The 15530-nt window shown below is 40.9% G+C and overlaps 2 protein-coding genes across 2 annotated transcripts; one reads left to right on the top strand and one right to left on the bottom strand.

Moving 5' to 3' along the window:
• The first annotated feature begins 1222 nt into the window (after positions 1–1222).
• Positions 1223–3272, top strand: LOC111896109 (cell division protein FtsZ homolog 1, chloroplastic). The gene is made up of 6 exons (XM_023892414.2): positions 1223–1587; positions 1831–1930; positions 2014–2243; positions 2317–2484; positions 2553–2786; positions 2874–3272. Exons 1-6 carry the CDS (start codon positions 1336–1338, stop codon positions 3129–3131), a joined length of 1242 nt encoding a protein of 413 aa, XP_023748182.1. The 5' UTR covers positions 1223–1335; the 3' UTR covers positions 3132–3272.
• On the bottom strand, positions 3244–6863 carry LOC111895203 (transcription initiation factor TFIID subunit 6). Its single transcript, XM_023891580.3, has 7 exons — positions 6519–6863; positions 6312–6398; positions 4944–5042; positions 4748–4856; positions 4424–4665; positions 3800–4352; positions 3244–3698 (listed from the first exon to the last, which is right to left on the bottom strand). The coding sequence occupies exons 1-7, from the start codon at positions 6642–6644 to the stop codon at positions 3325–3327; spliced, it is 1590 nt and encodes a 529-aa protein (XP_023747348.1). The 5' UTR covers positions 6645–6863; the 3' UTR covers positions 3244–3324.
• Between the last annotated feature and the right edge of the window lie 8667 nt (positions 6864–15530).

The raw sequence follows: 15530 nt of genomic DNA, 5'->3' as shown, positions 1-15530 counted from the left end.
AAATCGTTAAGCCATTTCATGTTAAACTATTAAGACAGTCTCATGACATTGTTAGAAATTGAATATAAATTAGTTACATTAACATTAAAACATTAGCATTCATGGTTTTATTTTCCTTTTTAAATGAAAAATAAAATTATATATCAAATATAAAGGATATTATTAAAATGGCAAAAATATAATTTTAGCTTTTAAACTATTTTTAGAAGTTATCAAACATATGGATTATTTCAGACATGTTTCAGACTATCTTTATGTTACATAAAAAACAAATGACAAAAAATACATCTCGGATGTTAGATTTCGATTTTTAAGATCTGTTTCGTCTAATAAATTGAATGGATGAAGTTTCCAACTTTATATCTTCCCTTGGTTCAGACAAGCAAGACCATAAGCCCTGGCTCTCAAAATGACCTAAAATGACCAAAAGACTATGCATGGCTTGGAAAGGGGACAAGAACTCGACTCTCAAGCATGAGGATAGTCCAGAAGTGAGTCTAAGACAACATCAATCACCTAGAGTTTCCAAACTCCAAGAAATCATAATCTAAAAGGACAAAAGACAACCAAAACATCATCTAAACCTAAATCTATACATGGTAATCAAGAAAACAAAGATTTTTTTTTTATACTTACAAAGTTCCGAGTTGAGGAGAAGGTTGCACAACTTCTGGATCTTCACTCTACTCTCTTCCACACACTTCTTACTCAGTAAACTCCACCAAAAGCTCCAAACACACACACACACACACACACACACTACACCAAGAACACTAAGGGGGCTAGGGTTTGCACTTTGAAGATGGTGGCTTGAGAAAATAACGAACTTTAAAAGTTAGCACCCTTAAATAGAGCCCAAGGCCCGAGACATAGAGTTTTGAATCTAGTCGACACCGCGCTGCGATCCATACCTGACCGCGCCCCTACTTAAGTAACGTGGCCGTTTCGCGACATACTATTGTTCCTGTCGTGGTACGCTGAAAACCCTACGTCTCAAACTTGATTAAAAAAAAAAATATATCCATAGATTTATACCTGAAAAATGAATGTTACATTAAGATTTCAGTATCCAAATCGAACTCGTTCAAAAGATGTGGTTGCTTTTTTTCATTTTTATTTGGTAAATAAGTTTTATAATTGCTATTATTTGAATACAAACTTCAAAAATATCTTGGGATGAATTTTGGCTACTTTAAAACAAAAGAACAAAAGAGGAAAATGCTTAAAGCCCTAAAACACCCGACCCACGTTGTCATCATCTTTCCCAAAGTAGTGTAGAGGTAGAGGCAGCCATATTTCTAACTTTACTACCTTCACCGTCCTTCAGAAACATCCATGGCCACACGAACGCTTCTTCAGTTCGCCACCAACGTAACCCAGTTACCGTCGTCTTCCTCCTCAATCTCCACCGGATGTCCGCTTTCTCCCTTCTTCTTGAAAGCATGTGACTCACCTAGGGCTCGTGTACGTCGTCGTTCCGCCGTATGCTGTTCTTTTGCCTCAATGGAGTCTGCAAAGATTAAGGTTGTCGGTGTCGGCGGCGGCGGCAACAATGCCGTTAACCGCATGATTGGTAGCGGGCTGCAGGTGTCTCTCGAAACCGATAATTCTTCTCTCAGATTCATCTTATATGTCTTTCGAATTGAAAAGAGTAATATTATAATATCCATTGTTCAAAAATGTGTTATGTACAGGTTTAAATTACATTAAATTTTATCATTCAAGAGATTTGTCTTTCGTTCATTAAAGAAAAAACAGTTATCGTTTGTGCATAATCCTGGATATGTGAGGGATGATTTCCTTAACAAGATTTGATTTGATGAACTTTAGGGTGTTGATTTTTACGCCATAAACACGGATTCTCAAGCGCTTTTCCAGTCTGTTGCAGAGAACCCAATTCAGATCGGAGAGCTTTTGACTCGTGGACTTGGTCTGCTTCTTTCTAGTTGGAGGATAAGGTTTGTGTTTATATGATGATGTACATGTTGTTGATGATGTTGTTGATGGGTTCAGGTACGGGTGGGAATCCGATGTTGGGGGAACAGGCTGCAGAGGAATCAAAGGAAGCAATCGGAAATGCTCTCAAGGGATCAGATCTTGTGTTCATAACAGCAGGAATGGGAGGTGGGACAGGATCTGGAGCTGCTCCAGTGGTGGCCCAGATAGCAAAAGAAGCAGGATATCTCACCGTTGGTGTTGTAACCTACCCCTTCAGCTTTGAAGGACGCAAAAGATCAGTCCAGGCAGGTGATACAAAACCCATTATAATGATTAATGAATGTGTTATCACTTATCATGTCTTATTCTATCTATCAGGCTTTGGAAGCTATTGAGAAGCTGCAAAGGAATGTGGACACACTTATAGTAATCCCAAATGACCGCTTACTGGATATTGCTGATGAGCAGACACCCCTTCAGGATGCTTTTCTTCTTGCTGATGATGTACTCCGTCAAGGCGTTCAAGGCATTTCAGATATAATCACGGTGAGTGAGTGTGATTAAACTCGTATTATTATGTTTTAAGTAGCAGCATATGATGATGTTTTGTGCAGATACCTGGGCTTGTGAACGTGGATTTTGCAGATGTGAAAGCAGTGATGAAAGACTCTGGAACTGCAATGCTTGGTGTGGGAGTTTCCTCTAGTAAAAACCGAGCTGAAGAAGCAGCTGAACAAGCAACACTTGCTCCTCTCATCGGTTCTTCAATCCAATCTGCCACAGGAGTGGTTTACAATATCACTGGAGGGAAGGACATAACTCTTCAAGAAGTCAATAGGGTGTCTCAGGTAATGATTTTCTTCTATAAATATATACCCTGTAGTTGCTTGATTAATCGAATGAGAATATATGAATGTGGTTTGGTTTTTTGTCAGGTTGTAACAAGTCTAGCAGATCCTTCAGCCAACATTATATTTGGGGCTGTTGTGGATGAGAGATATAATGGGGAGATTCATGTCACGATTGTTGCCACTGGATTTGCACAGTCGTTTCAGAAATCACTCCTGGCTGATCCCAGAGGAGCAAAGCTTGTTGATAGAAATCAAGAATCCACACAACCTTCTATCTCTCCTAAATCCTCCTTCACCACACAAAATCCTACCCCATCTCGCCCTAGGAAAATCTTCTTTTGAGTTTTTCACTTTCTTATGTTTCAAATCAAATGTTGTTGATGTGATTGTTATTTTTTTATTTTTATTTTGAGGATGTGTAGCAAGTACTTTTTACGTGAATGAAAAAGCTCACTTCAAATGAAAACAGGTTTGATTTGGTTACATTTTGCAATCACTTCATAATGATAATTCAGTTGTAGTTATGAATTTACAATCATAAGAATATATTACACAATTCTGGGGAAGGTACAAAGGGAAGCATGCTTTCACCAAAAAGATGAAATAGTTTTGGAAGCAAATGTCCAGCATTTACTTCCTTCTTCCATGCACGTGACACAGCCAGTGATGATGTTTGTATATTAGCACCAAACCTATCCCTCCTCATACTTGCACTCGCACTCGCACTGCTCCCTGGGATATTCTCATTACCCATAAACCTTGTTGGTAATACATCAGAAGACCCCCCTCGAGTTATCGAAAATCCACTTCCACCCCCTTGCATCTCCACCTTCACCAAACTCTCACCTGTTGCTGCCTTTTTAACTGCCTGTTCCATCATCAAGTTGTTTCCCCCGGCCTTGCGTTTATCTTAACATCATCAAATAACACAAGTTTTCAAACAAACATATGATGATAAAACAAAGAGAGCATAAAAGAGTATAATTAATTAATTAATTAATGAGTAGTACTTGTTGGATTGAGGAGTTTTCCATTGGTATGTGTTGGTGGAGAAAGCAGATTGGGAATCATCTTAAGCTGATTGTAAACACATAAACCAGCAGCACACATCAAGGCCCCATGGACCTCATTGGCATTCTTGTTGTGAAGGTGCATTTCTGGTTGTATAAACTGTAAATACAAATCAAGATTTGGTAGCAAAAGCAGACGCACCACGCTTGAGCCAAGGGCAGTAATCCCTTTGATAGCACCATAATGTTGGGTCAATGCTTTTGCAGGGTCCATGAAAGCATCAACAAGTGTCCTGGTGACACGTAACTGAAGATTATGATACCCATGACCAAACCTTCTGCATATGGAAGCCACCAGGTTGGCTGTAAAGTTTCTGAGTTCCCAGTGGTTATTATTATCTCCTCCTAGGCTTTTTGCAACAAGACACGTCATCACAGATGGCATGAGCTGGATCAGATACGGTTCCATGTGCAGGTGTGGATTCTGTACAAGGCTCCGCACAAGCCTCATCAAAGCAAAAAGAAGCTGGAAGTTGTTCAAATTACGGGTCACCTGATATCATCAGACATGGTTAGGTTAACTTAACTTAACTGGTATTAAGCATAGTGAAAATGGTGGACTACCTCTTCAGCAACAAAATATATGAAATAAGGAACCAAAGGATGGAGTCCTGCATCCCTCGCCAAACTCAGCAGTGCTTTCTTAAAGATGACTGAGTTTGACCGGGTTACAGTCAGGTCTGTGATCTTTTCAAAGTAAAGCTGAAGCTCTATCGATAGCACATGTTTCACAGGACTTTTATTATTATTGTCCCCAGTCCCAATCCCATCTTCTTTGTTCTTATTATCAACTGGAGTCAAAAGTGCTGCAGTCAAAGTCAAAAGTCAAAAGTCAAATACTGATTTATAGATCATTTTAGTGGTGAATAATAATTGTTAGTTATTTACCTTCTAGTGGAGGGTTCTCGGGAATAGCAGGCTGTACGCCTTCGATAGCCAACCAGTGGTTCACAACTGCAGTATCTAAAGGTGCTTTTGGGAGGGGGGCTTCAATCACCTGAATGAAATATTAATATTTTTAGTCAAAAGTCAAAAGTCAACTATACTATACTGTTCTAACTTCTAAGAATGACATGTCGTTTACCTCTCTAAATTCTACATCCTTTTCATCAAGGTAAAATAAATCTTTATGTCTGGCAGCTCTTTTGAATCGCAAAGAATTTCCAGATGCAACATATATTGGCTGAGATGAGAGTGAGACACATATCATTATCATATGGTAACATAGCCAGATCATTAATATCAATCTGAAGTCGAATATACGTCACTTGAACAAGAACAGAAAAGAACGTTATAACCATAGTAAATAAATAAATAAAAAATTCTATGCAGTAAGAGCAATTCCCCACACCATATACAAGTCGGAGTATAATTCTAGGCACGGAGGAGATTAATAAGTGTGCTTAGAGAAAATAAGTACCAAGAAATGCAATAAAACCCTAGTTTTTGTTACAATCAGATATAGGGTGTGTGGTGAATGGTGATACTGATAGGATGATGTATTTTCACTTTCCTAGTTTACTTGAACTGTATTTTGACCCTATGCCTGGGTAGGAGTATGACAAAATCAGTTGTGGGATAATCCAAAAGATTAGTTAGGCACACAACTTGAAGAACAAAACTAGATTCATGTTATGGTATATTTATACCAGAATTACCCACAAGTGGAGTGGATAAGAATCAGGTACTTGTGGTATATACTGTCCCAATCAGCTTGAAGCTTGAAGTTGACTGAGCCCCAAGTCAGCCTAATTCTAAGTCATAAACTGAGTTGGTCGGTTTTTTTAGTCCCAAACTAATACCCTAAAATTGGCCTAAACTTTAAAGGTTTTCCACACTACATTTTGCAGTCTAAATCTGCCTGTAGTGTTGACCCCATCATTTGTTGTGTCTGGGAATTGGGATCAATCTAGTCTTATACACCTACCTTCTATTAGCTCATAGCCTAAATCCCCTTTGGCACTTCACTTATGTAAATTCCACTCCAGTTACTCAAACTGAAAGTCTAAAATCACCAACACTTTTTATAGTTTTCACGAATGGCATGCTAGAGCTACACAAACTTTAATTTATAACTTATAAGCAATCCATGGAATCCTGAACAGCCATATCACATTCCTCAAAAGTTAAAAGGGAGTAAGTCAACAATATATTTTAGGGCCTCTCAGGACCTAAACCTAACCTTAGGGGCCTTAGGCCTCTTAGGACCTGTACTTACACTAGAGCTGCTACAATTGTAATTGTAACCCTCCAAAACCAAAACCAAAACCACAAGATGCAGTTATGGATCAAACTAGCCCACACCACATGACCCATAATACTTAGCATTGCCTAAATCCCATTCGGTACTAATAACCTAAAATGTCACCCCATCATCAAACATAATCATATCATACAAGATTGGAAGAATAAAATACAGCTGCAAAACCATTCAACGGAGACCATAAAATACCTCCATTTTTCTTAGATCAAGAGCAGTATCCACATCATCTGAAGTCATAGCAGTTCGCTTTGCATGCCGCATACATTTTATAGCCTCCTACAATTGCATAAATTCGAATATGAATATGAATTCAGTACTGATCATCAACAGTTCACGCATTGAAACTTAAAGCATGAAAATTTTACAAACAAAATTGACGGCATTCGCATAATCAACCTGCATAATCTCGCGAACACGGTATTCGATGTCGGCGGCTAGAGAAGGCAAGACATCCGGCGACAAATTTCCAACGCCGATGCTCTGCGCGATCACTTCGATGCTTTCTTTATCTACGACGCTCATCTTCTAGTTTTTTTTCTTTATCCCTTCAATTAACTACAATCACCTAGCCTATAAATAATTTACAAAAAAGAGCTCATTCACAGCAACTTACTCATTCAATTCCCTCATTTTTCCAATTTCGGTGCAAGAACTTCGACGATAAAGGGAATTTGAAAGAGCCGACTCTGCGTTTGCGATTTCAATTTGGGGAACCGTCCGCACAAGTGGGTGGGAGAATGCAAGTGCAGACCATTTTTTTGGTAAATCTAATGGGCCTCCAGGCTATCAAGGCCCAAGTCGGATTTTTTTTGCACACACTATTCGGATTATTTATGCTAGAGGACGCAAAAGTCGGATTTTTCTGAGAAGTCGGACCGGTTTTAAAACCGATTCGGTTATGAACAATCCAGGAAACGGATTGGTTTCAATTCGGTTCAAGCCGAACAATACTTACCCTTATAGAAACCGAGATCGGACTGGAATGTAACCGATTTGAAAAAACCCGACGAAATTGGGAAGAATTGAGGTGCTCACAGCGATGCGGATTTTTAAGCAATTCAATGTTTTTTTTTTTTTTTTTTTTTAGTTCATGAAAAATAAATAATACACCAAAAAATACATATTGAAACATAAAAACAGTGATAAAAATATAAGCATTGTCGTTCTTGATTTGATTGTCTGTAACCGTCGTTTATTAACAATTTTTTGTTTGGATTTAGTCCTCTTTGGTCATGTTACATAATTATTCTCATAAACAAGCTCTTTTATATTAAGTGATACCGTTATTCCTATCACTATTTCTTCACCGTGAATTTTTTTGTTCAACTCTCAACAATTCAACTTCAAGTGGTGAAACATTATGTATTCATTTCACATCATTGAAATAGTGTTTCAAGCATATGAACACTTCTACCGACAAAGGGGTAAATTTTGTTCTTTTAGGTTACATAACCATGCCATTAACAAAAAAAACGGATTTCGAAGTTATCGTAAAAGTTTGGACGGTTAGTACATCATAGGTCATCTAGATTCTCAAACTCTTATATACTTATATGTGCCAAAAATTTTGGATCTAATGTACCTTCCGAGCTCACTACTAGGGTTACTAGACCTAGCTTGTTTGGTATTTTAATTTTTTTTAAGTATTATAGAGTCAAATTGTTTTGCTATTATCATGAGAAGTCGATTTGGATGCTCTCAAATTTTATATCATGTGATGAATGTTTGTTGAACCATATTTTGTTAAATAAACTTAAAAAAAAAAAACTTTGGAAAACTTTGCTAGATTTCAATAGTTGTCTTGAATATTATATGGTGTTTTCACATGTGAATATTATATGTATATTTTTATGTGAATGTTATATGTTATATTCACTTGTGAATATAATATGGTGTTTTCGCATGTTAATATGATATGATGTTTTCACATATGAATATACATGGTATATTCATATGTAAATATAAGTTTTATATAGTATTCACATGTGAATCTACCTCTATGTGAGAATATATCATATAAACAAACATGTAATAAGATTCACATTTGAATATACCAAATAAATTGAAAGTGTAACGTAATATTCATATGTAGATATAACTTCATACATGAATATTCCATATCAAGAGAATATATTAACAAATATACCATGTAATAGTCTCATGTAAATCTAAAAATAATAATTGACATGTTACTATACCAGTAACATTCACATGTAAATATACCAGTAACATGTAATGATAAAAATTATATTTACTTTCTCCTCTCAATAAGTATATATTGATTCATATGTGAATGTATAATTTTTTTTACATGGTATAATCATATGTGAATATTTTATGATATTTTTTGTTAACATTGTATATTCACATGTGAATATTACATAATATATTTTAAATATAACTTTTATACAATAGTCACATGTGAATATACCTCCATACATGAATATACCGTATAAACAAAACATATAATGTAAGTTCCACATTTGAATATACCAAATAAACTAAATATATACAATGTAATATTAATATATTAATATAACTTCACACACAAATATATCATATCAAGATAATATATTATGTAATATCCATATGTGCTTATACCATGTTAACAATAAACTATCATGTAATATTCACCTAATTGTAACGCCCCGTTTTTCATTATTCGATTATTTATCATAAATTAAGGATTTAGATCTTTAAGAATTAATAATAATAATGATAGTTTTAGGTTGGATTAATAAATATATAAAATAAATATAATGAACTATAATAATGCATGTTATGATTAAATAAACCTTATGGACTAAAAATGGCCACTTAAAAACATAAATTGTAGGATTAAGGGAGCAAGGGACCAAATATGTCAAAGTTGGGAAAGTATATACATAGTTCATGCCTTTCTTTTGCTGCATACAAGACCATGCGGCCCAAAATTTTTTGGCCCTTCTATTAGCCCCTCTATTTGCATCATACACAGACCTAGTTTTTCCCCATTATGTGTGTGTGTGTGTGTTTTGCTTTGGCTACAAGAAAAGAGATCGGGGGAAGGAAAGGTGTCTGGAGAAAAAGTGTAACGCCCCGTTCTTAAAGTATTTATTTATGAGTCCCTGAGATTTAAGAGGAAGGGTAATTTTGGTCCTTTTATCGGGAGCAGGTTTAGAGTAGAGGAGTTACGGCATTTCGAAGATAATATCGATTGTAGCTCTTAATGGGAAAAGTGGAAAAGGAAAACCAAGTATGAAGAAAAGGGATATGCTGGGTACGCCCAACGTAGGCTGGGTTACGCCCAGCGTAATTGGGTGAATGAACGCGGGTGCATAGTCGAGTACGCCCAGCGTACTAGAGGTACGCCCAACGTACTCTCAGAATCCCAAAACCCTAATTTTAAGGGCAACCACTATATAAGGAACATAAAGGCTTCATCCTTAGCCTCCATACGCACTCTCTTAACCTCAGAAACCCTAGATAGCCGTCCCACCTCCATTGTTGGGTGTGTTTTGTCTTGGAAAGCTTGGATTAGCAAAGGAAAGCATAAAGGAAGAAAGGAGAAGTTGGCAAAGAAGGAGTGGAACGGTTGGAGCTTATAGATCTGGAAAGACATCATCCTTTGGAGCCTATTTGAGGTATAAAGCTTATTACTTGACATTCATATTGTGTAGATCTATGTGTTGTGAAGCTTTGACACCATTCTTGTCCCAAAAGTCCTCATCTTGATGCATGTTTTTAGTTGGTCGAGATTATTTGTCCTTTCAGACCTTTGGAGAGGTCTTGAGTGAGAAAAATAAGGTCCCAAGGGCTGTGGTTGTTCCATGTGTGAGATATGTGGGTCTTAATGGATTAAGACCTTGGATTAAGAGCTTTATGGACGTCCCAAGTGATAAAGTTTGAGACTTTATGAATCTTAGGCATATTTGGCCTAAGGATCTGAAGTTTGGGCTTAAGAGCTTAAACCATTAAGACGTTATGTGGTGTTGTTGAGCAGTGAGGTTACGCCCCGCGTAACCTATGAGTACACCCAGCGTAGCGGGCCAGTGTCCCGATCCCATGTTGCGAGCATTGTTGTAAGCCCAGCGTACCAAGAAGGGGTACGCCCAACGTACCCCATCTATGGCATTTTCAATATGGGCCTTTTTAGTTTGGGCTGTTATTGGGCTGTTGGACTTATGAGCCATATCTGGAAATTTTGGATAGAGTATTTTGGTCCCAATTATTATTATGGACCTTGGATCTAGGCCCATTGGGTGCGGAGGGCCCAATTTAGTAAATTGGGCCAATATTGGGCTTTGTAGAAGATTTGGACTTTGTAGAAGATTTGGACTTTGGCCTTGGCCCAATTAAGTGGATGTATGTTTGGCCTAATGATTATTTTGTTATGATGGCTAGTTCGGGAGTTTCGGTGAGTCGGTGATTCGGGAATCTGATTCTTCAGTTCAGAGTTTCGGCAATCGCGAGGTGAGTTATCCTCACTATATCAACAGGGTCTAAGGCACCAAGGCCGGCCTTTATCGGATTGAGATCTGGGTATTTGTTGTTATGTTATTGCTTTGATATGTTTGCATCCTGGTAGCTAGGATGGTATATATTAGAGACCTGGTTAAGGTCGGTATCCTGTTATGTAGAGTGATGCTATGCTAGTGACCGGTTAGGTCAGTATCCTGGTCAGGATGATGATATGTTATGTGATCTGTTAGATCGGCTTGTTGACTGTGAATTGTTATATGATTGTACGTTCATGTGCACATGGTTGTTTGGACTGAAGTTGGGTTGAGGCGGGTCCTGCTTTGTGCTGTAGGCCAAGATACCCAGGGCGGACCAGTTGTCCTGAAGGCCCAGCGAGCGGTCCGGATAGGCTGTAGGCCCCAAGAGGGCGGACCAGACGTGCCGAGGCTCGGAGAGTGGACCAGGCCGACTGAAGGCCCGGTGCGGGCGGACCAGTCATACTATAGACTCAGAGAGTGGACCAAGTGGATTGAAGGCCCGGTGCGGGCGGACCAATCACACTGCAGACTCGATGTATATGGCTAGACTCGGAGGGTGGACTAGGTGGATTGTTGGCCGGTGCGGCGGACCAGTCACACAGTAGACCCGAAGTGCATGGTTGTTCTGTGATCGGATATGATATGGCATGTTATGCGTGTATGGTATCTATGGTTGGTATTTTGGGGATATCTCACTAGGCTTTCGGGCTTACAGTTGTGGTTTAATGTTTTTCAGGTTCTTCAGGAGACCGTGGCAAGGCGAAGGCGTGATCGTACCGCTCCTCATGTTTATGTTGTGATGTGATTCTGGGAATACTCTAAATAAATTGTATTGAAAACCTTTTTGTAATAATTTAATGAAATCAGGTTGTTCTTAAAAAAAAGTTTAAATTGGTTGGAATTTTATGGTCGTTACAAGTTGGTATCAGAGCCTTGGTTTGAGTGAATTGGAGGAACACTCGTGTGACTCCAGTCTCAAATCCAGGAGGGTTTTCAAAAGAGAATTTAAAATGGTTTTCAAAATGGGTAAAGGAGGACGCGGAGGTACGATCAGCCGGAGCCAGTAAGTAACCCCAAAATACCATACATGATATTTGTTTTTGAGCTTTGATAGAGCAGCATGCTAGTGCTAGGCTAAGGATCTTCAGGATTTCATGATAATGTTGCCTGATGTATGATGCCTGTTAGCCTAGGGTTTCCTTGCGGGAGATTTCCAGTGTTCCTCTAGTAGTGAGGGTTGAGCGCTTGTTTTGTATGTTTTCACTAGGGTGTTGTGGTAGTACTTCATACAAATATGGGTAGGTGTGGAAGGTAGTATGGGCCCGTACTACTGAAAGCACAGGACCCATACGTGTATCAGGGAAACCATGACCTCTAGGGTTGGGTTGAGAGTTGGTTCCCGGGATAGTGGGAAGTGTCTGAGATTTTGTGGTGTTTTTTTTTCAGTATGGAGATTCCGAGGCATGCTGGGAGTGGATCCGGGTCTGGATCGGGAGCAGGGGAGGGAGTTCCGGGCGGGTCAGTACCGCCCGAGGTTATTGGTCAGATGAGCACATGCGAGTTGGATGCAAGGATTCGTGAGATCCTGCATGATGAGGTTGCTGCGTTGTTCCGGGCTGAGTTGCCAGAACTGTTTGGGTCGATCAAGACCGCCATGGTTGAGTATTTTGATGAGCGCTATGCAGCTCTCACAGAGACGGCTGCCGCAGCGGCTACAACGGCTGTAGCAGCGACAGGGGGAGGAGCTGGTTGGGGTTTTCAGTATCGGGACTTCGATAATACGAAGCCTCCTACCTTTGATGGAGTTCAGGACCCGATTGTTGCTATGAGATGGTTGTCGGACATGGAGGGGTGTTTCTTCACGTGTTCATGCCCTGCTGATAAGAGGGTAAGGTGTGCTCTGAACCTATTGAGGCTCGGGGCGAAGGATTGGTGGAGATTGACCACAGGGTCATATTCGGATACGCAGAGGGTTGCGGTTTCATGGGATCAGTTCAGAGAGATGTTCAGCACTCGTTATGTTCCGCGGGTTGAGAGAGAGAGATTGGATCAGGAGTTCCTTGAGCTAAAGCAGGGTTCGGAGTTGGTGACTGAGATCACCAGGATGTTCACTGAGAGGGCGATGTTTTGCCCTGAGTTCGCTTCGGAGCAGGCTCAGATGTCCCGATATCTGAGTATGCTCAAGAGAGATATTAGACAGTTTGTGTCTACGCAGAGGTGCGAGACTTTGTTGGAGTTGCAGGAGGCCGCCCGGCAGCGTGAGTTAGAGATTGAGTTGCAGTTGCGTGAGCTGAGGCAGGCTCCGGTGCAGTCGCAGCCGGCGCCGAAACGGTCCAAGACCGTTGATTTTAGGGTGGGAGATAGAGCAGCCACGCTTGTGGGAAGTGTGAGAGGGGTCACACCGGAGTTTGTAGGTCCGGTGGTGCATGTCGCAAGTGCGGAAAGGAGGGGCACTATGCGAGGGATTGTTGGCAGTCAGTGCCGGTTTGGGATTTGAGGATTTGTTATCATTGTCATCATGTTGGGCACTTGAGGGTCAACTGTCCACAGCTTGCTGCAGGACTGGTGCAGGCTCCAGCACCGGCCACTTTGAGGATCACGGGTGGAGGTAAGGGTGGAGCAGAGCCCCCAAGGGCTCAGGGTCGTGCTTTTCAGCTTACAGCAGAGGAGGTCAGAGCAGTGCCGGATGCAGCTGCAGGTATGTTTCTTTCTTGATATCTTGTTATCTTGTGATTATTGTGGAGTATTGTTTATCTGCTAGTATCGTTGTGTGGTTTTCGGTGTGGGATTTGTTGATCTTTGAGGGTTATGGTATGGTTATGGGTTAGTGTTGGGAATTTCGTTGGTTGTCATTCATAAGGGTTATTAGTGGAATCGGGCGTTTGTTTTGAGTGTCGGGTAGCATCTGCAGTATGAGGAGGGGTTAGCTGAAGATCGGGTTTCGTTCGAGCTCGGGATGATCAGTGTTGATATGTGATTTTGTGAAGGTTGTTTGTGCTTTCGGGACGCAGTTCGCGTGTAAGTGTTTGTGTTGTGTAGGGTTGTTGAGGGAGGTCGGTGATGGCGACTGGTGGTTGATAGTCTGTGCTATAAGTGGGGGAGAATTGGAAAATTCTCCGAAAGATCGATGAGCATGTGAGGTTGTTTAGCTGTTTGGGATTCAGCAGTGTTCTGTCAGCCAAGAGTGTAGGCTGGTATGAGTAAGTGGCAGGCATGCGGGGCGGGATACAGACCAAGGGTATTTGATTGTGGAGGGCCTGGGATCAGGCCGGGATTGAGTATGTATGATGGAGATAGAGTTCGGAACCCCTAGAGGGCTAGAACAATATGCATGGGAGGATTTCCTAGAGAGACAACTCGGAATGATGAATGCTAGTTGAGTGGTCCGGATAGACTGAAGGCCGGAAGGCGTACCAGTCATGCCGAAGGCTCGAAGGATGGTCCAGCCAGACTGAAGGCCCTGGAGGGTGGTCCAGATTAGCTGAAGGTTCTGAGAGTGGTCCAGATTGGCTGAAGGCTTGGTAAGGCGGTCCAGTCATGCTGAAGACTCTGCAGGTATTGTTAGGCCGGTTCGAGGAAATGGGTTGAGTATGTCGCAATGTGTTAGCATTAGAAGGTCTGGCCCCAGGAATTGATCTTGATTAGTGGAGATGGTGCATGGACTCGAGAGTCCTTGCGAGCAGATTCAGGGCATGTGTGTTGCATGGATAGAGGTAATGCTATAAGGGAGTGTAAATTCACGGAAGTGAAAGCGGCAGTGCAGAGTTATGATTGGAGTGATCCACATATGGTCTTGGAGCAGCATGATTGCGGCAGTGGTATGAAATCACATCCGGATGGGATGTCTGCTGAGGTCGCGGTAGGGATTCCGCGGGTGTAGAGCCAAGAGGCTCGGAAGGGGTGCAGGGATGGAGTCTTGGATTCCCAGTTTGATTCTGATCAAGGAATTGTGTATGTAGTGGTGATTCATCCTGGGGGATGTTTGGAGGTGTCGTCAGTATGACAGGTTTTCCCAACCCGAGGGTGCTAGAGCTAGTGCAGCATGTGCATGCGATTGCAAGAGGAGAACTCATGGGAGTTGCTCTGAGGCTGAAGAATGTGCCATTCTGTCAGCATGGGATGGATAGAGTTGGACTCGGATCTGGAACCCGGTGGTTCAGGGTTATATATAGCTCGTAAGAGTTAAGTGATTGTTGTGATCAAGATCGAGAAAAGTGCCATGGAGTGGTACTCGGTTGATAAGTGTAGAATCTGATATGGGTGGTTATCAAAGGGTGGAGTCGGTGGCCGGCTTGAGGCGGTGGTCAGAACACCACAAGAAAAGGGGAGGTTGAGTTTCGGATTTCGAAGGGTATGTCTTAAGGAACCTGGTTTGGTTAAGGCCAGGTGGTGCATTGCGGGAGAAGTTCTGGAGTCGAGTTGCCGCAGGCTTCGAGGGCGAAGCCTAATTTAAGTGGGGGAGAATTGTAACGCCCCGTTCTTAAAGTATTTATTTATGAGTCCCTGAGATTTAAGAGGAAGGGTAATTTTGGTCCTTTTATCAGGAGCGGGTTTAGAGTAGAGGAGTTACGGCATTTCGAAGATAATATCGATTGTAGCTCTTAATGGGAAAAGTGGAAAAGGAAAACTATTGGGGTTGCAAAGTTATTCATGATTGACTTTGTAAATGTTTGACTTTTGTAAAACCCACTTGCATGTGGTGCTTTAGCCTTTAGACCCATTTGTTAGTTAGAGTGAGAGAGAGACATGTAAACACCTCTATATAAGGTGGGTTTGTCCACTTGCACAGGTGTGCTTGAGAGATGTAAAAGTGAGTGTGTAAGTGTGTGTTATTTATGTAGTCTAGATCTAAATCCTTTTTGTAACACCATATACAATCAATACATCTCTTGATCACCCAAATCACCATGTTCAGTTGTGCAAGCTTTAA

Source organism: Lactuca sativa, chromosome 7 (assembly GCF_002870075.4).
Source record: "Lactuca sativa cultivar Salinas chromosome 7, Lsat_Salinas_v11, whole genome shotgun sequence".
Classification (NCBI taxonomy): domain Eukaryota; kingdom Viridiplantae; phylum Streptophyta; class Magnoliopsida; order Asterales; family Asteraceae; genus Lactuca; species Lactuca sativa.
The sequence above is the reverse complement of the archived record's forward strand: the minus strand, read 5'-3'. Positions and strand labels throughout refer to the sequence as shown.